Below are 24,906 nucleotides of genomic sequence, written 5' to 3' on the forward strand. Positions count from 1 at the left end.
GTGTTAAAGTTCTGTTTATTTTACTCACAAAGGTGTTCTACTGACTGCCCACTTTAAAAAGTTAAATGTGTAAAGCAGTCCTTTAAGGCTTTTTTTTTTTTCTGGAAAAGTTAGATTCCTGTTTTCTGTTAAGTACTATTCTGCTTTTAAAACATGTCCCTCTAATTGTGATACCTGTTAAGGTTTTTAAGTAACACTGGGTTGTGGACTAATTATAAAAAAAAAAAAAAAAGTCATTCTAATGCAAAAAAAATTAATACCCACAGGTAAGCAAATGAAGATTAACTCTTACTGTGTGCATTTGTAGATTTACATGAGTTACCAACAAACTAAAAGCTGCTTACCACCTGTTCAAAGATACTATAATCATTGGATTGTATGTACCAATGTAAAATACTTTTAGAAAAATTCTATAGTGATTAAATTGATACTGATATAACCCTTGAAAGTCTTTTTAACCTCCTAGGATTGTCATGTGTACATTAAATTGAATTTCCCCTTTTCTAAACAAGAAAGACTGTTTGTGTGTTATCACCATTTTCTTCCATGTTAACATTCTCACTGTCCTTCTTTAATATTGTCACAAAAAAACCAAACGTGCAATAATTAGCATAGATCTTGAGTTTTCATTTGTGTAGCTGATACTATCCCTATCTCCATAAACTGTGATATAATTGGACAATTCCAGACTATTTAGAAGACCGTTTTTACTTTCACCAGCAGAGTTACCGTCTGCTGCAGCTTGATCTCCAATTATCTTTACTAAAGAAACAAAATCTGAAATTATCACAGAATAAATTTCTGCTAATTTTGGAGGAAAGTAATTCCAAATCCCAAATTAAAACAACTTCTATAGATAGAAATTGGAGGAGTCCAAAATACTGAAATCTGAAAGATGGTTCACTTCTAGGCTTTCAATTAAAGAGGTAATTATTACAGCGATATTTGAGATCCTTGTACAGAAAGCAAGGAAATTATTAAATCCAACAGCTGTATGCCACAAAGACAGGGTAAGTAAAGTTGGTGTAAGAGTATCCAACACACTTAAATGAGGATAAATATTTTGGTATTATAGTAGTGTCCAGTCAGAATCAATTGCATGCAACCTTTTGACTCCCTTTTTGTCCAGATCATTCACCCATCCAGCCCTCACCTAGTGCAACCAAAACAAATTTAATAATAAAAAGAAGATAACCTTATAAAAACCCTTATCCCAGCTGGGTATAGAAAAACATCAAAAGTGCAGAACAAAGTAGCACAAAAAACTTGATAAAAGTGCAAAAATGGGTCTCAAAAGTTAGTAACTCTTTAGCGTGCAACCAAGAATCTTATAGCAGTGTTCTTGCTGTCTTTGCTGTAGTGTTTTCTGTGGACAGTCTTTGGTCATACAGCATCAGACTGAATGGTTTATATTTGACTATGCCACTTCACAGAGAATCTCATTGCTTGTCTTAATGTTGTTGTCATCCAGTGCCTGTCGGCCTTATCCTGTAATATTTTGTGGGAGGCTTACAAGCAGTGGTCCTGGAGCAAAAGCTAGCAGCTGCATCTTCCCAAACAGCATCATCATGCCTTTGGTATCATCTTTTCAATTCACCTTTGATCATATTCCAACATAATTCTTCTATCTTTGTGCAGTTAGTCATAAACTTTGAGCCAAAATACCATGTTGCAGTTCATCTGAGCTTTTCCCTTACCTATGTATGTCTTTTCTCTGAGGCTTCTGGGGAGATGTCTTCCTCCTTCAGAACTGGAAGGACTTCTGAAGTAAAAGAAACAACATGTTATTTTTTTATCATAGGCATCGTTTGATTTCCATGACAAAGCTGCATTTGAATACTTTAAAAATGTTTTTATTCAATCTTTGTTTATGGGTCTCTTTCAGAAATTTCTGATCATTTTCTTGGTGAAAACTGATGCAAAGATTGCATCCTAAAACCATCTCAAAATACCACATTGTAAAGTGGTGGTAATCCCAGTAAAACTCTTATTTCAATGTTTTTAAATTACTTTAAGACAGAATGCCTTGGTCTGATAACCTGCTGAAAATTTCAGACCACTTCTTCCTATGATTCTGATGGAATTTCTGCTACATTCAGATATTAACTAACCAGGCTCCACCTTCTAGCTGCTGTGCAGTAGCTTGTGCGACAGAAGATGCCTTTCATGGGAGGCCTACAGCTGTTCGTTGCTGTTTGAACTTGCCCTATATTCTGTGGAAATTTCCATATTCATTACAGGTGCATGCAATGAATACAGACAGATTTTCTCTAGGTGAAATGCATTATTTTTGCTTTAAATTATTATTTCCCTCCATAAGCCTTGATGCAGAACCCACATAAACAATGCACCAGCATACAGGTGAAATTTTCACAGTGTGGACAGGCAGCCATGGGCAAAGGGATCTTCACCACTCTTCCCTTGTAATGCAGCAAGTGGACTTACTGTGTCTAATACACTTCCTCCACTGAGCCGCAGTCCGATTTATTCCCTCCCGGCCACCATCCAGGAGACCTTTTCCAGGCAGGTGCTGGGCTAGAACTCACAGAACCTGTTAACTTCAAGATGGGTTTGGAAGACACTCCAGTCTTGACTGGTGTACGCATAAACTGCAAAATAAGGAGACCGGAGGATGTTTCAAGATACAGCACTTTGTTCATCTTGTATCCATAGTTTGACCAGAGAGTACAAACTTAACAGGAGGTTTGATTGGCTCACAGACACATCTAAAAATCTTTGTGGGTCTGAGAGGAAGGATTGGACTGATGCACTGCTATCCTTCTGGATGTGTAGTGAAACTGAAAGATTTTTTTTTTTCCTGTCCACTCTCAGAACAAAGTTTTACGTAGCACCTAGCTATGCAGAATATCAAATGTTGCACTCAGCACCCGTATTGACAAAGGAAGTTTGCATTAGGTGTGTGCAGGTGCATTTTTACTAAGAGTCTCTTTATTTAGAATTGCTTAAATCACAAGGGGGCAGAGGGCAGAAATTACTTTGTTCTGTAGTTAATTCAGAAGCCAGAATGCTAGTTTTTAATACTGTGTTTTTTAAGGACTACTTAAAACTATTTACCAAGGATTCGAATGACCTTGCCAAGTTCAAGGCTCTTTGTATTACTTCTTTCCAGTATAAAATAGGTATTCAGGAAAAAAAAAAAAAAAAAGAGCAGCTAATGTTCTTAGCATGTTCCCCATGTTCTTCCATACAGGAAAAAATAATTAGTTCATCCTCTGATATTGCCTTAGCACAGCACTTGGAAAACTGAAACTCAAAGAGCCACTTTCAGAGCCACTTATCGCTTAATTTCTGTATTATTTTATTTAAATGAACCTATATAACACCTGACATTTGTATTTCTCAGTCTATTTAACTGTCAAGGTTGAAAATTCTCTGAACCTTCTGTTTGCTGAATTTGTACGTATTCTGACATACCGAAATTATTGAGAAACGAGATTTTTTTAAATACATTTGAGGGAAAAATCATTGAGGCAATATCAGTTTCATATCGAAAGCTTTGCCAGAGTACCCTTTATGAGCATGGATTTAGAAGCCTCCATGGGAAATCAAAAAATGTTAATCCACACTCTGACCTTTTCAGCTGTTCATTGGACCACCTTAGTAAAAACAACTGTTCCCCCTATGGAGGATCAGATGACACCATGTCTGGAAATTTTTTTGGATCAGCTTTTGTTTCTGTTTAACTTGCCTCTCAATTGTATAGCTAGTTGAGTTCTGTGCCGATTCTAACAGAATGTTGTGTCTTGGGACCTGTAACAGTATATAAGCATATAAAATGCATACGAATGTTGTAAGTTACAGTAGCACTTGCCAGGTTTTTTCAGCTTGTGCAGTTTTGTTTTGCAATTGACAAGAGGCTCTGATTTTGTGCAATATAAAAATATACGTAGCAGATCAGTTTCAATGCCTTGAAACCCATGCTGTTGCCTTCAGGTTTCAGTGTACGCTAATCACAAGACAAAGTGTTTTTTACTAATGATGAAGACAAAGCTTTGATCAGTTTTCTGTACACTCAGCTTTTGCACTCCAAGCTATCCTCAATATCTCTAAAGTTTAACGTTCAACCGAACTGTGTTTCAGTAACTGTTAAACAGTCTTTAATCTTTCCTTCACTGAAAGATGCAGCTACTGTGTCCTTAAATACCTGCATATATATATATATGTACACATACATAGGCTACAAACTGCCAGCAGTTACGTACTGTACATTATTTATCCCTTACTTTGACATTTATCATCCAGTATGGGTGCTGGTACAAAATACATTTTCAAATCGCACACTTTGCAAATCTGGATATTATCACTCAATTATTTTTTATTAATCCTTCCAGTGGGGGTTCAGTTTAACAAACCAGTTAAAACATTTTTTAAGAGGTTTTAGAAAAAATTGGATAATCTTCCTCTACTCTTTGTTTTTCACTTTTCATACCCTGCATTTCCTAACTCCAGCTGGGAGAAAAAAGTGCTGTGTTGCTCTTTTCTATTAAGTATTTTTGGCCAAATTAAAAGCAGGAAGCACCAGAAAGTTCACAGAAGAGCATATTCTTGGGAGATTTCTTGTCCAGCTTTACAGACAAAGAGATTCAGATAATATTTGGCTAAGCACTTACATTATTAGATTTTTGTGGCATTGCCTGGAAAACTTATATTATGGACATTTTATGGTAAATGAGATTAATTCTTCTTGAATACAACAGGGAGGTTTTTTTGAGGTAATTAAAGTGGCAAGATAATTCTCAATTAGATAACTTAAACAATCAGCTCCTTTGTGCAACAAAAATTTGCACAATTCCTATAAGCTATATTAAACTTCGTAGGCTAGACCCGTGTCCTTCCTTTGAGAGATGTAAGAAATTGCCAGCTACATGTCCTTGCTCCAAAACATGGTATGAAACAGGTTGTTCAGTAATTCAAACAGTATGAGGAAAAAGACTGCTGTAGTATTTTAGTAAGACAGTCATAATGATGTGCATTTGACAGCAGGTTAGTAATAAATATATTATGAAAGTAATATAAATCAAAGAAAAGCTGCTTCAGTACATAAATGAGAATTTTATGTAAACTTGAGTAAAAGATCTAAGTGCTCTGTGTACAGCTACCATGGATTCTATATTTGGGTTTGTAAAATGCTTAGCAAACTGAAATAATTTGTAAGTAAATTGAGAATTTTGTTAAACCAAAATTAGCATAGCACACTGGGGTTCTAGTCTTCAAGATATTAAAGTAATTAGTGTAATTTGTCTTTTTATTCATCTCATCACATGAGAAGCTTTCTACTGATAGCATCAGACTATGGTAGATTCTTAACTGCTCTGAATTTAAGATTTTTTTTTTATTAAATGTAGCAGTATTTGGATGTAGCCATGAAGAATTTTCACCAAATATTTTCTCCACTACACTCTGTTTGGATTCCCTGCTGTAAACAAGGACCCCAAATCACTCTGATTTGTCTTGCCTTCCAGTCCTAGACAATTTTACAATTTAAATGAAGTAAAGTTTTACTTAACAGATTGAGCTGTTGGTAATATTTTCTTCCAATGTTATAACAAACATAGCACACATCATCACTCTAGGATTTTTTGTTGCTTAGCCTAGATTCTCCAAAATTTAGCCCAGACAACAGGAGGGGGACTTCAGTGTTCAGTTTGATATCCTGTCCCTTTTCCAAAGGATAGATTCTTTTCTGAATCAATTATTCCTGGCTAACATCAGAATAAATTCTGAGAGTCAACAATACTTTTCATGGAATAACCCAAGAGATGCAATTTCCGTATACTGTTCGATTTGGGTTTTACTAACAAACTCAAGTGTGAGTAATGTTCTGCCTGGAGCCATGTCTTTGGGCATTTAAAGGTCGTTTCTTGTCTTTCATAGTTCATCAGCCTGGGGGTTAGATGCATGATCTACATGCAGTTGCCATTCCTGACTTTCCACAGAGGTAACATGCCCTGAAATGCTTCATGACTTCTTCTTTAATGGCTTTGATCCCAATTAGTTGTCTAGCCGTCCGAAAGAATAGATGTCTTAGCTCACAGAAGACCTGTTGAAGATGCAGAAACTAGATTATTTAGTATTATACAAGATAGATAGGGTCAAATATACTTTCTGTTCAGCTCACAATCTCTCGTATATAACTGTAGATACCATATTCAAAATTTTATTAGCACAGATGGTAGACAAATTGGCAGTAGCAGGACATCAGATCCCTTTCCTAAGCTTTCACTGTGCCTATCAGTTTCGGCCAGTGGACCTCAATCAAGCACAACATGAAAGAGAAGATGTGTGTCCAACAAAGAGGTGTTTCTGTTCTCCTGAAATGTCATGGGTGAAGTTGCATGAGGTAGCAGTTATTTGTATTTTTGCTACCAAAGCCAGCAAGGTCTTACTCTGTAGCCCTGCTCACCAGACTCTAACGTTCAGCACACACTGTGGCTGATTTGATCCAACATACGAACCAGGCAGAAAACAGACCCTCCTCTAACACTAGTCCTCTGCAAAGATGGCAACTTGAACTGCCTTAAGGAAAGGATCACCATGTTCTAGAACTGAAAAATGGTAAAATGAGTACACATAGCCATCAGCGGGGAGTGAGAGAGAGATGGGAAATGCTTTCTGATGATGCAATTCATCAGACTGGTTTGACTTATCTTCGTATGGGGGACCCCACTTCTAAATGGCCCGATCAGTCTTTTGAGTATGTCGTAGAGAAAAATAACACGAGCAATAACTCAAAGATTTAAAAAAAAAAAAAACAAAAACAAAACAGGTTGGTTGTTTCACAGTTAGGGAATTCTTCCAGAGGAGCATTGACAAACCTACAGATTATTTCCCCTTTTCTTGGAGCTTGATTCCTCTAAGGTTCCTTGTCTGAAAAGGAATAGACCTACCTATACCCTAAGCTTCAGAATCAAGTGAAAGCAGTGATAGGTATTGCTGAACAAAACAAAAACGCCGGACAGGCCCCAACTAGGTTTACTGTAAGTCCTTTTTTTTTTCCTTTTGCATAAGCATTAAAGTAGTGGAATCTTCCTAACGTGATTACAGCCATGCTTTCATCTTTTTCAGAGGATCCCAGTGTCATTCAGTGTTTGTTATTTTGCTTCTCCATAATCACAGTGTGGCCCTTCACCACCCAAATGATGCAGAAGAGCACAGGAACAGCTTCACCACTGGCTTTTCTCATCATTACTTTGATGCCTGACTGCTGTGGAAGATGCTTTATCTTCACAACCTGCACTACCCAGGGCCTTGGGTGCAGCGATGTCCACACCGGTGCGAATCAGTGCGATCTGAAGCAGGATTACGTTGGCGGGGCCCCCTTGCCTGGCCGGCGCCCGCCTCGCAGCTCCCCCCACCACCACCCCCGGCCCGGCCGGGGCCTCTCCGCAGCAGGGACGATTTACAGGACAAACCACACAAGTTCGGGGAAAAGCAGCGCATTGATACTTCAGGAGCACCTGGCTACGATGGCTCGGTCTGCACGTTGCCCTGCCTCAGGGGCCAGTTACAACGAAACGGCCAGAGGAGGCGGAGAGCGACATGCTCGGCGCGGCGAGAGGCTTGGGCGACTTCCCTGCCGCCCGCCCCCGCTCCTCGCTGCCTCCCCTCCTCGCTGCCTCCCTCGGACTACACTTCCCATGATGAATTGCGTGGTGAGATGTAATTGCGCATGCGCAAAACGGTGGGCACCGCCCCACACACCTCCCAGCGGAGGTTTTGTTTCCGGGCCGAGGTCAACAGGTCGTGTACGGAGCGGCGGAGGTTTCCGGGGTGCGGTTGGCGGGTGCGGGGCTGCTCTCCGTCCCGCGGAGATGGACGAGGATGGGCTGCCCATTGTGGGCTCCGGCATTGACCTCACCAAGGTACGGGCGGCGGTCGCCCGGGGGTCCGGAGCTCTCCTGCTTCCTCCCCCGGCGGCAGCTGCGCTGGTCCTGGTGCGGGGGCCAGCCTCGACTCCGCTTCCTTGGCCCGGCGCTCAGCCCGGCCGCGGCCTCCCCGGGCGCCCTCGGGCAAGGGGAGCTGCTGGCGGGGCGCTGTGCTGGGGGCTGCCGAGCCGGGGCCGGCAGCGCCTGCCGCCTCTGTACCGGCGGCCGAGCTCCCGCAGCGGGGTGGCAGGCGGACAGGGCGGTTGGGCTTGTGTTGAGCTGTGTCCCCAGGAGCGCGGTGCGGGTGTCTTTCAAAGGCGTTTTGCTGCAAGTTCTGCGGTAGCGTTATGTTCAAGGGCTAAGCCATTTCAGTCCCAGAACTGTGAGACAAATCCCATGTAGAGCTGCTTATTCATGGCTTTTAACGATGCAAAAACATTTTTTTAGCGTTGTTTCTCAAACCCCAATGATTTTTCCATCCTCTGTGCTACCCCATACGTTTCTGTTAAGGTCGTAAGCACTCTGCAATGGTTTTGGAACTACAGAATTGGACCCTGCTGTAGAGATGTGCAGGCTGAAAGCTTGAGGTAGTAGCAATAAAAGTCTCACAAAAAATCAGGACATCTTAAGATTTGTAAAGTGTAGTGAGTGGTTACACTGACAAATGGAAGACCAAAGAAGAGGTGAAGACCAGAGAGTCACTATGTTCACAAACTGTTGTTCAGTGCAGCTGAAGCTTGGCTGGAGATATTCTTCCTTGGAAATCCTTCACTTTAGCCAATTATGATCCCATAGAGTAGTGTCCTGTATGAAGTTTAAAACTTAAACAGTTGTCCAAGGTAATTAACAATGAGCCACTATAATTCTATACATTTGTATAAGTGTTCCTGATTCCAGTCTTGTGTAATGGTTTGAATAAAAATACCAACTGTCTGTTACGAGCACCAGACTTTTTTCTGACAAACGTAACATTCTACCTTTTGGTTCAAAAAGTATGTGTGCATCAGATCTGACTACAAGGAGTGACACTAAAATGTAATTTCAGGATAATCTGGGCTTGCAAATTAGAAGAAGTATAGGTAGCCACTGGAGACTGAGACAGCACTTTCATTAGTCTATTTTTTATTATGGTGTTGGTTATAATTGAGTATTTGTGTAAATAACCAAGGTTTATTTTCCTTCTTCAGCTGCAGAAGGAAAGATCCTGATTTCCTCTCTGCTTTTGAAAATTTTAACACCAGTTTTCAAGAAGGTTCACAATTTCATCTAAAAATGTTCTCTTAAATATATTGAAAATTGTTTGTATGTATGTATTCATAGCAAGCACACTTAAGGCAGAATTCTAAAATAATTTCCTGTAAAACATTTGCATTTTTTAAGAGACACTACATTTGAATACAAATGTGAGAGTTGACATCTATGTATAATGTAATTTTCTTGTACTATTCAATCCAGGTTCCTGCTATTCAGCAGAAAAGAACTGTAGCATTTCTAAACCAGTTTGTGGTTCACACAGTGCAGTTTCTCAACCGCTTTTCTACTGTTTGTGAAGAGGTATGTTTATTGTTTTCCTGGCTGTCAGTTTATACAGTGAAAAAAATCCTAGAAAGGAGAACCAGTCACTTCAATATTTTTGATGCAATAATACTGGTAGCTTAAACCAAAAAATGTAGTCTGCTTCCTGTTCAAGGTTCAGGTGCTTAAAACAGACTTTTTTTTTTTTTTTTTTTTTTTCCCCCCCCCCCAAGATATCCCCATGAACTGCTGATTATATCACACTTAATCCTGTTGCCTTAAAGCTTTGCGTTTGGCACAGTCTTTGAACTTTTTAATGCATGGAATTTGTTCTGAGCAGCTCCATCTGTGGATATACTCTTGTTTTGGAAGAAGGATGCCGTATTCCTATGGTGCTGAATCCATTTTGACAGTTGTGTCCTAGGATACTGCACCAAAACTTGCTTTCAGATTTTAGCACTTTTAATTTAAAAGGGTGATACACGAAGCTCTGAATCTAGATAATTTTGATGTGGAAAACCCTGCATTTTTAGCAAGTGATTAGTATGGAACATGGAGCAGTTAATTTTAGTATCTTGTTAAAAAAAAAGAGAAAAATATATTTTGTGTTAATAAGTTTTTATGGTGACTTTAGTGTCAATAGAAATATACCAGACTGACAGGACTAGAATTGTCAACTGAACAGGACAAGAGTGCTTCCTCTTTTGCAGAAAGGGTGTTTTCTAATGTGGCTCTCAGCTTAACCTTTTTGTCATTAGTGGGTTTTTTGTAGCTTTTAGCTAGTTTATTTGACAAGGACTACTACACAGGCCTAGCCAGCAGGGCTAGGGCAGCAGTCGAATCCAATTAGACTAAACTGTGTAATCTGAGAAATTCTGTTATTTGTTAGTAAATTTTAGAGCCAGAACTGTGAGAGGCATAAAATTTGGCTCCCACATCAACATATGGAGCATCAGAAGAAAAAAAGTAGGTTTTTTTTCTAGATTTTTAAACTTAGTGTAACCTGATACATGGGACAGTGTATCTGCCTGGTGATGCTGTTGTCAGTTGCCCAAAAGTGAGTTGTCACGTGATCTCAGTATTACCTCTTGCCATAGGCAGAGAACACGTGTATTAAAGCCATTCTGAGCACACAGCAATGCTGTGAAGTCTAGTTAATAAAACAGTTATTAGTTACCCAAGTTGCTTCATAAACACCTTGAAAAGTTTTTTGTATTGATGAAATACAGAAATATTTTTAACCTGAAAGGTCCCACTGTAAGTCAACAGAAGCCAAGAAATTGAAGATTTAAGGCTGACGTGATCCTTAACTCTAAATTTCTTTGCTTTTGTCTAGTCAACCTGACCCATAAACTTACATTACTGTTTTCGTACATGTTTTCTCCCTTTCCCCAGCTACGTGTAGGACATACAGTTCCTTTCAATAGGAACTAACTCCTCTTCGTGAACAAAGAACCATCTGTAAACAAGTCAGTGCACTATCCAAAAAGACTAACTCCTGTCAGTCTCTTTTTTTTTTTTTTTCCTCTCTAGAGAAATATTTTTCCAATCTCTTTACTTTTTCTAGCATATTGGCAGAGCTGCCATTTTCTTAGGGTGTTAAAGTTCCGCTTCAGAGCCAGGCAGAATCTTGCCAATGTGCCAGAAAGCTGTCAGAGTGGTACGTATCTGCCAGCCAGCGTGCTAGCCAACTTTGCTTGGACAGGTCTGGTGGAGTATGGTAGTGATTAGTTAAGAGTGACAGTTCTTATAGAGTAATTTAGAAAAACTTAAGTTGTCTTTTTAAAAAGAAAAGTGTCAGAATTTGATTGAGGTGCACCTGGAGCATGTAAAGCCTCTGGTTAGTTCTGGTTCACTCTGCATTTTGACTGTATAGGACTTCCGATCAACTGCCATATTCTTTATCAGATTTTTCTGCTTTATATTTGCACTGTTACATACACACACATCACAGGATTTAGGACAAGAGGAAATGGCCTCAAGTTGCAGCAGGGGAGGTTTAGGTTGGATATTAGGAAACACTTCTTTACTGGAAGAGTGGTCAGGCACTGGAACAGGCTGCCCAAGGAAGTGGTGGAGTCACCATCCCTGGAGTTGTAGACGTGGCACTTCAGGACATGGTTTAGTGGACACGGTGGTGTTAGGTTGACAGTTGGACTTGATGATCTTGGAGGTTTTTTCCAACCTTAAAGATTCTATGATTCACATCTTTTCTTCTTCCACATTTGGAAAAAAGCTTTGACGAAAGATGTTTGGTAACTGCAGGAGTACAATAGGTCTACCATAATTCTCTAGTTGCCCAAAGTAATACCCTATTTACTTTGGCTTTCTTTTGTACATAGTCTGTCTTCCTTTCTGTCAGTCATTATTTGGGAAAACTGACTGCCTAGTAAAATTATTTAAAATTTGAACCACTGTGGCTACCATAGTAAAAAGGGTCATTTATGCTTTATTTATTTCATAATGTTATCATCTCATTTACAATCTACTCTGCCCTCAGCAAGTGGAAGACAAAAGTAATTTTGTTCAGCTAGATGTGAACCGTTTTGTATGTACAAGTGGCCTACGAGAGTGTTTTCACTTGCTGATTGTTTTCTGTTCTAGAAATTGTCAGCGCTCTCTCTCCGTATCCAACAAATTGAAACAACACTCAATATTTTGGATGCAAAGGTTTGTATGTGTACAGACTTTGTCTTCTAACAGTGACAGCCTCCTAGATTGCATGAAGTAGCTTCCTTTTCGTAGTCTGAGTTGAGGAAACACATTTTCATAATGATTTGAAGGAGCTAATGCAAAATGCTCACATGGCAAATTCTCTCTTTGCATGCATTGCCACTTATATTGTGTCACATTTGAGCTTGGAGTTGACACACAAGAAAGAAACCAACAACACATAGTGGAAATGTCAATTTTGTCTCTGTTAAGCGTTTTGAACAGGAAAGGAGCACTCGGATCTTGAAAGGGCAACTGAGCTATGTGGCAACTTCTCTTGATTTCATGTCAATGTTTGGTTTTAAGAAAACTGAGAGAAGTTTTCCAGTACTAAAATATGTAACTTCTGTTGCAGTGTTGCAGTACAAAATTGCCTTTGCCATGCAAACTCTAATAAATTTTTGCCCCCTTTTTAAAGCAAAAGTGTCTTGTAAGTGTTACTGGACTGTCAGGATTTCAGCTGGTGTAAGTAATTAGATAGATGTCTTGTAAACATTTTGATATTGAAATGTGACCTGGATTGGATCAGAGCTAACGAGTGTTTCTGATGTATCTTCTTTAGCTAAAGTGACAAAAGGATATAATTTATAGTCATGTATTATCATTTAATTTACTAAAAGGAAAAAAAAAAAAAAGCAAAGCCCCAAACCAGAAAACCACCCATTGTACAGTTTTAATGATGGAAGCAAATTCGTTTGGCTTTTCTGACAGCAGAGGTAGGACATTTTGAAACTGCTCATTAAGATCTTTGTGAAAAAAATACTGTAGTAGTACAAACAGTGCTTACTAACTTATTTATTTCAAAATATTTCTGAATTATCAGTATTGATAATTTCTGCAGAATTCTTCATAATCATGTTAAATGGAATTTCCTTGAAATAAATATGTAGCGTATTTAATATCCACTCTCAGCATTTCCTTAAAAGAGTGAAAGACGTAGAAAATTGCAAAATCTATAACCAGTGGCTCATCTGTTAGGTAATAGAGCTGTTCTTGTCATGATTTCTTTCACTGTAGAGGAAGTAGCAGAGCTCCTGTGTGGTGGATAAGCGCAGTAGCACAATACTGGCAAGGTTTTGAGGCCTTTCCTACACTGCAACTCAATGTTAATGGTGAAAGCTCCAATGAAGCATTTTTGGGGTTTTATTGTAGAAGCCACCTGAATAGAAAAATGCTGGGTTTTGGTTTTTTTTTTCTCCAATCAAAATACCAAAACTAGTGATGAAAAGTTACTATTTTACTAATGTGAAACCTACCTGGGGATATGTGGTAAGCAGCATACTGCAGATTTTATTGTACACGTAGACTTATGACATGCTCATTGCTTATTTGATGGTATTTTTTGCATCCAGTTATCCTCTATTCCTGGCCTAGAAGATGTCAAATTTGAAGTGCCCAGTGCAAATATGAATAGTGTTACAAATGGTCCTGTGGCCCAAGCTACTACAGATCAACAGACAGCTGTATCGCCTCAGTCCGGAGTAAGTAATGAAGCATAAGTAATATGCTGAAGAAATAGATCTCTGTCAATTCTCTAGTCTCATTTGAAATAGATGGAAGAAGCAAATCTATTGGAGGAGAGCAATCAGCTGTAAAGATCTAAACCAACATTTTTAACTAATGAAACTGTTTTAATGGGTGACTTAAAACAAAAAAGGATATGCCCTTTCTTGAATATGTGCTTTAAATAATTAGAACTAACTTAAATCTAATGGTAAATGCCATCTTCCTCTTCAATCGCACTAAAATATGAACATGAATTACATCATGGGACTGGGAAGATCATTAACGAAAATAACAGTTTGAATCACATAATTCCAACTCTTTTCTCCTTCCTTTAGAATGTGAGCTTTCAGCTCAAGTTAGAGTTTCTAGCATACTTTATTTTAAAGAGGTTATTATAGTGAATGTTTTCTGTATATTATTATCTATGTACAGAAAATGACAGTTTATTTTAAGTGATCAACATTAAGATCCTATCTATGCTATTAATTTTTGTTGGGTTTATTTTTTTGTGTATGTGTGCATTTGGTTGGTTTTTTTACCCAGACAAATCCTGTGATCGCCATTTTACTAAATGAGGCGCTTTGGCTCATTTGTAGATGGAATTCTTTCCCCAGTTTCCTATTATAATTTCTTTTATTGGAATTGTCAATTCCAATCTCTGCTTATTCTTTTATTTGGTGGAAGTTGCTGTTGAGCAGCAATAACTGGAGTACACTACTGCTTTTCCTTGCCTGTTAAAGATTGTAACTAATTTGCAGCCAGCAACTTGGGAAACAGAATAGACCGTTAGCATTGCGTGTTTCAGTCATGTTAGAGAATGACGCCTGGTTATTTTGTTTTCTTTAACACGTTCCTCCTCTCCGATATTACAGTAGGGACAGATATTTCTGAAAGGAGGTTTCCAATGCTGCTTTCAAATGGTTAGTTTAATAGCAAATACGCCATTTTCTGTTGTCCTTTAAATAGTGCTTTAGCTTCTTGTAATTTTTCTTTTTTTTTTGATAAATGATAAATTATTCCTAAGGTTTCTTTGATTTCATTATGGTATCCTTTAGGTTAATGATTTATACTAAAAAATATAGTTTAAAAGCTATGTGATCTTTATGAAACTTTTGTCAGGAAATCAAATAAATATTTTGAGGAAAAAATGCATTTGACTACTAGGGGAGATATATTCCTTAAAACAATTATTTTTAATAAAGTGAGCATTTCAATTCAATTCTATTTTATTCATTAAATACAACAAACTTAACAGGGCTACTGTAGGCTTTTTTGTTTTCACATATTGTGCAATAACTTGAAATCGTGACTAAAAGTAGAAAGTCACACTTGTAAGAGTCAATAACGAAAGAGCTGGGTTTTGTGTATTGTACATCTTGGACATCTCTCATACTATGTGTGTAGAACAGAATAATGTTGATGTAAGAAGAGTTGCCCTTTACCCTTAAATTTTATGGATTGAAATTTCTCCATGCTTCTGGTCTGCATATCTAACCATTAAAGTGTTGTCTTCTTTGTATACAGCAGAACAATGTACATGAAGCGTTACAGAAAACAGAGGTAGTAACAGAAACTGTCAGAACTGTGGCCAAGGATCCAAGATACGCCAGGTATCTCAAAATGGTACAAGTGGTAAGTCAATCTTTAGGTACTCCATTATTTTTAGGTGAAACATCATACGCACATTTGAGTGAACGTTAAATGTCTGAAGACATATATTGTATCAGTAATCCTTAAGCTAGGATAACAGCAGAATATTTCTAGCATGTCTTGTCTAATAAATGAGTTGATGTAATATATTTCCTCAGAGAGCTTCAGGCAAAATCTTTCTACAAAATTCTGCCAATATACTTGTGAACTGAAGGTGTGAAGATGTGTAAATGCAGAGTGGTATTAGCTGAAGTCACAGAAGATGCCACTGGAATTGTAGATATTCTGGCAGGATTGATGTCATTCCCTACACACAGACATGATTGCAGTTTGGTTTGCTATAGAGTACGAAATGCAGCTTTGCTACTATAGTCCAGAGCAGGAGTGCTTGATAGTTCCATAGGGTTCAAAACAGACATACAAGAATTGCTTCACTGCTTGGTTCCACTTTAGTTTCCTGTTATTAATTATGCAGCTTCTGTTTACCTCTTTATCTGTGGATTGTTCTACAGATAAATAGGAAATAAATTACTGTAATATTAATATTTACCTGAGTGAAAACCAATGAAGAGGTGAAAAGTTGAATGGGAGACTCTTGGTGATGTTTTTTAAGAGCTCTTTTTTTTTGTGTCCACAAAATTAAACATGAGATTGGAAGTAAAGAAAAAAATCTGTCTCTATTTTCAAGCTGTCAGTGGAAATTTTTGTCTGAAATATATGTTATAATTCTGGAAAATATGACTGTGTCATAGTAATAGTAAAATGTTGCTTATGTTAAAACAAACTTTATGGTTTCACTCCCTCTTCAGAGCGATTATTACAGTTGGTGTGCTTTGTACTTTGGGTAATGTTCCAGACCTTATTTTTCTTTTTAATCACAAATTGGCACTTCATGGGTAGCTGACGGCAAACCATTTGGGAATACATACCAGTGGGGTAGTAGCAGAGAGTAGAACGCTATGTTAGTGTATTGGTTTAATGGCAGACTTCAAAGTGGATGTGAAAGTGCTGGATGGTCTAATTACTTTGATTTTTTTTTTTTTTTTTGTGTGTGTGTGTGACTGCTAGAGGAGTGAGGTCTCACTTTCCACATTTATCCTTTGTACTGGCAGTTCCTGGTGGCTCTTCTGCCAGTTGTAAACAGTGTGGTAGGAAAGTCAAGCTAACGTACTACAAATTAATGGGAGTTTTTATATTTGCCAAACTTGTCTTCTCGTCCAGTCAAGTATTTCAGTTAGTGTAATTTATTTGCCCAAATTAAGTTTATAGCTGAAGATTTGTTTGAACTGATCACTTATTTATTGCTCACAATATTTGTAGTATTTAAGAATTAGTTGCCTATTTTAATTTAGTAAGACTTAGACTCTGATTTTCCAGATTAAAACTTCAGAAAGCGTGGAAGATAAAGTAACTGTAATGCCCTAATTGTACTGATATCTGTTTATAATACAATCTTACTTGTTTTCCTTCAGGAAAGAAGTGCACTGTTAAAGGGCATTTTGATTACACTTAAGATTAGTTTTGTAAATCTACGATATGAGGGTACTGAGATTTTTTTTTTCTTACATATTTTGATGCGTACAATTTTGGAGTAAAACACTTCTCCAATTATGAATGTAAGAAGATAAGAGTTTCCAACCCATTCTTAGAAGTTGTCATAGTTTAGCCCAGCTTGGGACCAAGCTACGCAATCTCTCACTCACTCTCCCCACCCTCCAAAGGGAAGAGGGGAGAGAAAATTTAACAAAAAGCTCAAGGATTGAGATAAGGACGGGAGGAGGTCATTCAAGTTACCATTACAGGCAAAACAGTCTCGACTTGGGGAAAACTAATTCAATTTATTAATAGTAAAACCAAAGCAGGATCATGAGAGAGAAAAAAAATTACTTCCCCCCATCCCTCCCTTTTCCTGGGCTTAAGTTCATTCCAAATTATCTCCACACCCTTCCCACCCAGAGCGGCAAAGGGGAAATGGGGGTTGTGGTCAGTTCATCACATGTTGTTTTCTGCCACTCCTTCATCCTCAGGAGAACTCCTCACATTCCTCCCCTGCTACAGTGTGGGGTCCCACCCACAGGCCACAGTCCTTCATGAACTGCTCCAGCATGGGGTCCTTTTCCATGGGGTGCAGTCCCTCAGGAACAGGCTGCCCCAGCACGGACCCTCCAGGGGCCACGGCCTCCTTCAGGCATCCGCCTGCCCTGGCATTGGGTCCTCCACAGGCTGCAGGTGGATCTCGGGTCCTCTGTGGACCTCCATGGGCTGCAGGGCCACAGCCTGCCTCACCATGGGCTGCACCACGGGCTGCAGGGGAATCTTGTCAGGAGCAGCATTACTCCTCCCCCTCCTTCTTCACTGAGCTTGGTGTCTGCAGCTGTTCCTCTCACAAGAAATTCTTCACCATCAAGCTCAGGCAGACACCTCAGGTTCTCTTCATATCTCCTTTCTTCACTTCTGTTGGCCTGGCTGGGCCAGTGGGAGGCCAGAGGGTGAGGGCCACAAGGCCTTCCCCTCTCTGCCTGCACTTCTGCTTCTTCTCATTTTTTAATTTTCCCCTTAAATACGTTATCATGGAGGTGTTATCGCTGTCGCCAGTTGGCTTGGCCTTGGCCAGCAGCAGGTTCGCCCTAGACCCGACTGAGTCCACCAGGCAAATGGGAAGCTTCTAGCAGCTTCTCTCCAAAGCTGCCACTGTAGCACCCCCCCTCCCCACTACACAAACCCAGCACAGAAGTTCATATCCCAAGCTCCCTTTCACTGAGAGGAAATACAAATTCTGCTTTGCCTGATCTGACTCAATCTGGTTTTCACATGGCTTGAATTGATTTATAAACACTTCATCAGTTGACTTCTGAGCAAGGGAAAGGAACCCTAAAAGCAGTCAGGTGAGGGAAGAAACATTCAATAGTACAAGATGGTGTGTAGACATAGAATCCCTGGTATCCAAATCCATACTAGAAGAAGTGAATATTTTAGACTGTCATAAAGTGCTCAAATGCTTTCCCCTTTGTAATATAAAGGAGTTGTAATATAGAATTTCTCAGTAATTCACAACAGTTTTGAGTCACGTTTTTGACAATATGCCTAATAGATTACTAAAACTATGTACCTGTCTGTGTGCTGTTCTGGATTCTTTGAGCAAAAGTCTTGATTGTTATTCTTACTGTGAAACTGCTCAAGGAAAACACACTAAGAAGGTAGCTTAGTTCTCCCTTTGCCAGGTTAGCTGCTGTCACTAGTACCACATGCTTCTCTGGAACATCAGTCATGGCTGCCCTTTATTTTATCACTATTTTACTTACTTTGGACAACAGATACTTGTCCTTTGCCAGAAGAAGCCTACAGTACTCTTCATTTAGGTTATGAGGCCTCTCCTGACTTTCCTAGGCCACCAGTAGCTTTATCCTTTTTTTTCTTTTTTTTTTTTTTTTTTTTAACTTTTCCCTTCTATCTTGGCATGCAGTGATTCAGGTGGTGTTTCTGGTGGTTTGCAACAGGGAACAGCAAAGCAACAAGTTGTCTTTGAGCAACTCTAGTGGAAACATGGAAGCAGTTTGTTGGAATCTATCTCGTAAGATGACGTGGGTTAAAGCATTCTAGGGTATGTGATCCAAGATGAAAGGATGTTTAGGTGTTGCTGAATAAAATAAAATGCAGAAGCTGTGGAAGGACTTGCAGTGAAAGGAAGGAATTTTTTTTTACACGTACATAGTTGGCTAAAATCTCTCCACAAATCCTAGAGGATTCAAGCCTGACTGTACAAGCACTTGCACCAGATTCAGAGGAGCCTCTTTTAAATTGTGCTTCTGTTCTCATGTCCTGTTTGCCTTTTTCTGTTTGCTTTTTAAAGACTTTTCAAATTTTTAGCATTGCCTTTAAGTATCGTTCCGGAGCTGTAGCAGATGCACATTCCTGGTTTTCCTCCCTCTTTGTCTATACTTTCAGCATCTCTGAGTCGTCTTCATCTTTCTAGCACAATTGTTCTCTGCTACCTTTGTGCTACTTTGTGCTTTCTTCACATTCTCATCCGTACACGTAACTTCAGCTTCCTGATTTTGTCTGCATGAATTGCAAATATATCTGTCCGTTCCTGAGTCTCTCCCTGCAACTTTTTTTAGATGTTTTACCATAGATATAAGAAGGATTAAAAGGGCCTTTGATCTCAGTCATTTCTCACTTCTAGGTTCATATTTGTGGCAGCTGAGATTATCATTGCATGCTCTTGTTCAACAAGTGACGTGCATAAATTTGTATGAAAGTCTAGCCTAAAAGAACCTGTGGAATTTAGTTCACCTCTTTGTGTCCAGTAGTTTCATATTATTCTTCCTCCTCTTGCACAGGGTGTTCCTGTAATGGCAATAAGAAACAAAATGATTTCTGAAGGACTAAATCCAGATCTTCTTGAGTAAGTAATTTGTAACTTTCAGTAAGGCTGGAAACCAACCATGTGTTTAAAAAACTTGGAAAAAAAAGGTGTGCTTAGAAAAGCTTATTTATGGTATTATGAATCTAAATTTTTGGCATTAAAACAGGTTTTGAAGTCTTCCATGAAAGGCTTTTTTAGTATTTTGTAGGTCTGAAGAGGGCTGTCAGTACCAAAGGAGGAGGATGCAGTCTCGGGTAGGAGCTGTCTTTTCAGTCTAGTCCAAGGCAAGGCCGAGGAAATACGGAGACTGGAATATAATGGGTAGGTGCTGCACCCTCCCAGACAGAAAGTTGCAGGACTTTACCATTCAGACTTGACAGGAAATGGAAGGACTTCTTGAAAGCTGGCAGAAGTGATGCAGTTCAAGAAAAGGGTATAGCAATGGCAAGGTAGCATTTGACAATCCATATTTAGTGTTTAGGAATCAAATAATATGGCAGTCGCCATTTTCACTGTACTGTTTAGAGTGTAAGGCTTTTCCCAGATACTTCGTTCCAACACTTCAATAACAAAATGTCATCATTGTAGACAAATAAGAATAAACTACTTTATTTTGGTGAATCCATGAGGGACAACACAGTTGTTTGCAAATTCCCTCAGCAGATGAAGTGTACAACTTGACTTCAGCATTGACAGTGTAAATTGAAGTTGACAGTTCCAAATTGTGGCTGTCAATTGAGCTAACCTGATGTGAAGACTACTAAGAACAGATACTAATTTTCAAAGCTACTTCTCTGACCATAAGCATACATTTTAGGCTTATTTTACATTTGGCATGTAATTTAGTTTTACTGTACTATTTCACAGAATTTGTTAAACTGATGGAAACATTAACTTTCTTTTTTACATTATGGCCACTGAAACACTTCTGCATCCTCTTCAGAAATTGTCATTGTATTAGAAAATCCACTTCTTTCCAGTGAAGTCTTTTTACATTTTGGAAAGGCTTATTCTGAAACTAGCAACTTGTTTAATAAAATAAATGAAAATATAGGAAAACTGAAGTATTGTCGTATGTTGAGTCACTTTATCTCCCAGCTACTTCCTGGTGTCTAAACAAGCCTGAAGTAGTTATTCTGCATTTGATTTTTTTTTTTTTTTTTACTGATCGAATGAAAAATAAGAAAAAGAACACAAGTAAGAACATGTGGAAGGGTGAGACAGGGTTTTCAAACATGGTTTTACTATATGTGTGTTAAGTGTGTCATATTTCTTACTCTGCGTTTCTGGTCCACACCTTTCTGTAAATGCTGCTATTTCTTCATGCTTGGATGGATTTTTATAGTAGATAAAAATCAGATTAAAATTTCCAAAGCTTTTTTTAAACAGTACCTGCTTTGGGGTTGTTGATTTAAGGCAGAAACGTTATAACTGTGGGTTTGGGCTCATGGAATATGTTTGGGGTTTGGTCTCAAAGTCCATTTTCAAAGATTCTGTGCAACAGTAATGCTTAGGCAGATTTTCTGTATAATGTTGTTGATTTGAAAACTGTATAGCAAATCCACCTGGTTGAAGAAAGCTAATTATTTGGCAAGATGCATAACGCATAATATTTTAAGGAGTCAGAGGTGATCTTTCTTTTAATTTTTTTTCTTTCTTGTCTCAATATCATAGACTTTTTTAATGTGTATCTTGCCATTCACGCCACATTTCTTGGGTCTTCAGGTGCCTTCGACCTGCTCACTCAGTCCCAGTGAAAATTAAGAAAATACACTTATTGCTCTATGCTCAGCCGCTTACTGCAGACTCTGCCAGCTTCTTGCCAGTGACTGAGCGTGGTTTTTCTGTGGCTGAAGAGATGCTAATTCTAATAATCTGGAGTTGTTTATACTCCCTGCAGCTCTTCTACCTCTGTTATCGCTCCTTTGTCAACTTGTTACAGAGTTTGAAAACTACCTAGTCTATCAAGCTCCCAGTTTATCTGTTTTTAACTTTTGTTTCCTATCCTTCCTCTCTTGCCTGTCTACAATTCCAGGAGAGTTTTTGTCTTGCCCTTGTGAACTAAAGGAATTCACTGCCATCGTCCTCTCCTTACTGAAGGAGAGGTTTTGCACTGGTCTTTCGAGGTCACATGTCTTTGCACGGCTTTTCTGTTTTGTCATTGCCATGGCAACAAGGAATAATATTGTGAAGTGGTATTTGCATGAGAAGGCAAATGCTTTCCTAATTTATTTTGGAGGTGTGCAGGGGGGAGAGAGAAGGCTCTCTTACAGTTCTTTAATGCATTTCTCATTTTTGCACCCAAAATGTTTAGAAACACTTGGAAGGTACCTGAGGGATTTCCAACAGAGAAATTACAATAAACAGAACTACATTTGGAAAAGAAATTTTGTGGCATGACATACAAAGGTAGCCCCAAGATAAATAACAATGGGACGAATAATGCAATTGCTGGCTTAGTTTAAAATGTAATCTTTTACCAAAGAGAGCAGTTAACTATGATGTGGGAAGCTAGCTTCTGTGAAGATCATTCTTCCCCTTCCTCAAATATAATTGTTTGTATATTTTCTACCTTGATTTCAGAGTTTATCAGTCTCAGTCTTGCTTGTATTGTCAAACTCCTTACATACTTAGGAGGGAGACTCCAGGGAGAGCCAGCATCTTCAGTCAGCAGTGTTAGTTAGCCTTTAGATGGCTTGTTTCTCTCCCCTTCATTCCCAGTAGATTCCCTGAGCAAATGTTTTGACACAATGTTAAGATCCATCTTAAATATTCTCTTCAAAACTAAGTGCAAGAGGTCTGATCATTTATAGTCAATAAAAATCCCATGGCTGCTCTTGCATGTCAGATTTAACGCAGTGTTCTAGCCAAATTCCACTCTGAGTAATTCTTTTTTGCTTCTCTAAATTATCCCTGCAGTTTTAGTTGGATACAATGTTGTTCATTTCCTGTCTTATTTTTTCATGTACTATTTACACTGCTTAATGGTGTACAGCATGTTCCTTTCAGCCCTACCTCTGAAGATTGAAAAAAAAATTGAATTAATCAGTATTGCCTGCTTTCAACTTTTTCGTACAAGTGTTTGCCACTTCTTAGTGATCTGTCATTATTTTCAATAACCTCAAAGGTGTGCACTCAGACTGATGTCTACAGAGTTTTGATGTCCAGTGAGTTACAGTTTCTAGTGTTTATCTTTCAGTTTTAAGTGAAGCAATACCAATAAGGCGTGAGTTTGTGAACCATAAACAGTTAATATGTTAAGTGTTGTGGGTATAAAGTGCATGGAGTTGTAGTGCAAGGGCGTTAGCATTACATGCTAAGTTGCTTGTGTCCTCAGCCACCTTCTAGGATTTACAACACAGAATGTTTTTGTTGCCTGCAGGACCCCAGATGCCCCTGTGCCTGCCTGGGGAGATGATGGGAAAGCAGAAGACAGTTCTGACAGTGAATCTTCATTTAGTGACTGAAGAGACTGATTTTGGCCTTTGGAAACCTCTGTTAAGTGCTATTGTGTTTGGAGCTTCAGCAGACAGTGGTGTTGCGTGGGTCACATGAGTGACGTGATTTATCTGAGAGCGTTTTTAAGAATTAAAATCCTCCATGTTCTCTCCCAGAAACTTTGAACAAGCAGCATGTTTCAAACAGAACCTTTCCACCATGCTGTATCATTTCAGATTCCTTTCTGATTGTTCTGAAATTACTTTGTAAAACTTTAAAAATTCACCGCCTCTGAACCTCCAGGTCTCTAAGTTACTGGATTTTCTATGTAACACTTTTAACCTAAGTTGCCTTCTTTCTGTCCCATAACATACAGGTAAAGTAACTTCTCAGAATTAAATAATTTAATTGTAATCAGATTAACTGTATTTTTTTCTAATATGCTACATTCTGAAGTGAGCTATTTTATGATGATTCCAAATTAGTGATAGTTCTGAGAGAAACTAAAATAGAAGTGAAAAATACACTAAAACCCAATGTGAATGTGTCTTCAAAGTATATACTGCTATTCAATTTCACATTAGAGTCTGTACAAAGTTGTTAATGAAATTCCTGCTCTGCAGAAGAGTTGATTTATCAAGTTCAGGTTGCAGTGGTGAGGAAAGCTACAAACATTGCAAGACTGATTTGTAAATGACACTGTGAAGGAAGCAACTGGGCGATTATTAATGGAATACTAGATTCTCACTGCTGTTCACTGGGTCAATAGAAACCAGTTTCTGACTGCTGTTGGGCTTACTCGAAATGAGCTGTGGCTGAGCAGTTTGCATAGAGTAAGAAATCACCTCCAAATTGGTGCCCTTGCTGATAATTTCAGCAAAGAAGCCAGAACTCATTTTGTATAGTGATAAAACTACCTTACTACCTCTCGAGGTGTGCACTGGGGAACAATATGAAGAAATCCCCTTGGGGCCTGACTGGCCCTGAAGACTTCCCTCCAAAGTACTTAATCTACTGCATGTCAAAAATGACATTTCATTAAAGAATCTTCTTTAATATAATTTGTTCCACATGAAATTCTTCACAATCTATTTGAATTCCCCAGATCATTGTGATTATACCAGAATGCTGTGGGCCAGGCAGCAATTCACCTTCTGGTATTTCACATTTTTCTTGAGACCAAGGAGACTAAAACTGAAGCTCTAAGTATATAGATTTGTTAGCTTTTATGACTGAGTCATTATCTTTTTTCTTAGTTATTTATGCCACTTCAGTAGGTTATCTGCTTTTTTTTTTTTTGGTAACTTAAGCATGGCTCCCATTTGAGTCTAGCAGACATATTTCAGCTCTTCGTAACTTGTAAATCATAGTAATCCCTGAATCCCTGTGAAAGCATATATGCACTAGCAAATGTCTAGAGATGGCATTTCAATGATGAGTTAATTATTACTGAACACTTCAACAAAAATATTCAATAGTTAACACTTGGTAAAACTCAACAAATATGAACATGTTAGCAATAAGTATTTCAAAAGTAAATATTATAATGTTATTTCAGAAAGCATATATTAAAACACTAGTGACTTTTTGAAATCTGTATTTGAAAACTTATTGAATTGATTGATAATTAAAGCTATGTTTTGTAAACCAAAGTTGTGGTTGTTTTTTATTCCCATGTGTTGTTTTAAACATGATGAAAATTCTTCTGGAGTTTCTGTAACATGTGTTCCTCCAAAACTGGTTATGCTGAAGTTGCATCAGTCTGCTAGCTGAAGGGGGGAGTTTTGAAAACAGGGGATTGGAGTTTAACCTAAGCCATGTTAGCACTCTGAC

At 38.5% G+C, this 24,906-nt stretch overlaps 1 protein-coding gene across 1 annotated transcript; it reads left to right on the top strand.

Annotated features, from left to right (window-relative positions):
* Nucleotides 1–7,753: 7,753 nt before the first annotated feature.
* Nucleotides 7,754–23,289, top strand: WASHC3 (WASH complex subunit 3). Its single transcript, XM_086754404.1, has 7 exons — nucleotides 7,754–7,883; nucleotides 9,342–9,440; nucleotides 12,006–12,071; nucleotides 13,466–13,594; nucleotides 15,144–15,251; nucleotides 19,610–19,674; nucleotides 23,018–23,289. The coding sequence occupies exons 1-7, from the start codon at nucleotides 7,833–7,835 to the stop codon at nucleotides 23,100–23,102; spliced, it is 603 nt and encodes a 200-aa protein (XP_086610530.1). The 5' UTR covers nucleotides 7,754–7,832; the 3' UTR covers nucleotides 23,103–23,289.
* Nucleotides 23,290–24,906: the final 1,617 nt, after the last annotated feature.

Source organism: Chlamydotis macqueenii, chromosome 1 (genome assembly GCF_036417535.1).
Source record: "Chlamydotis macqueenii isolate bChlMac1 chromosome 1, bChlMac1.mat, whole genome shotgun sequence".
In the NCBI taxonomy this organism is placed as follows: Eukaryota; Metazoa; Chordata; class Aves; order Otidiformes; family Otididae; genus Chlamydotis; species Chlamydotis macqueenii.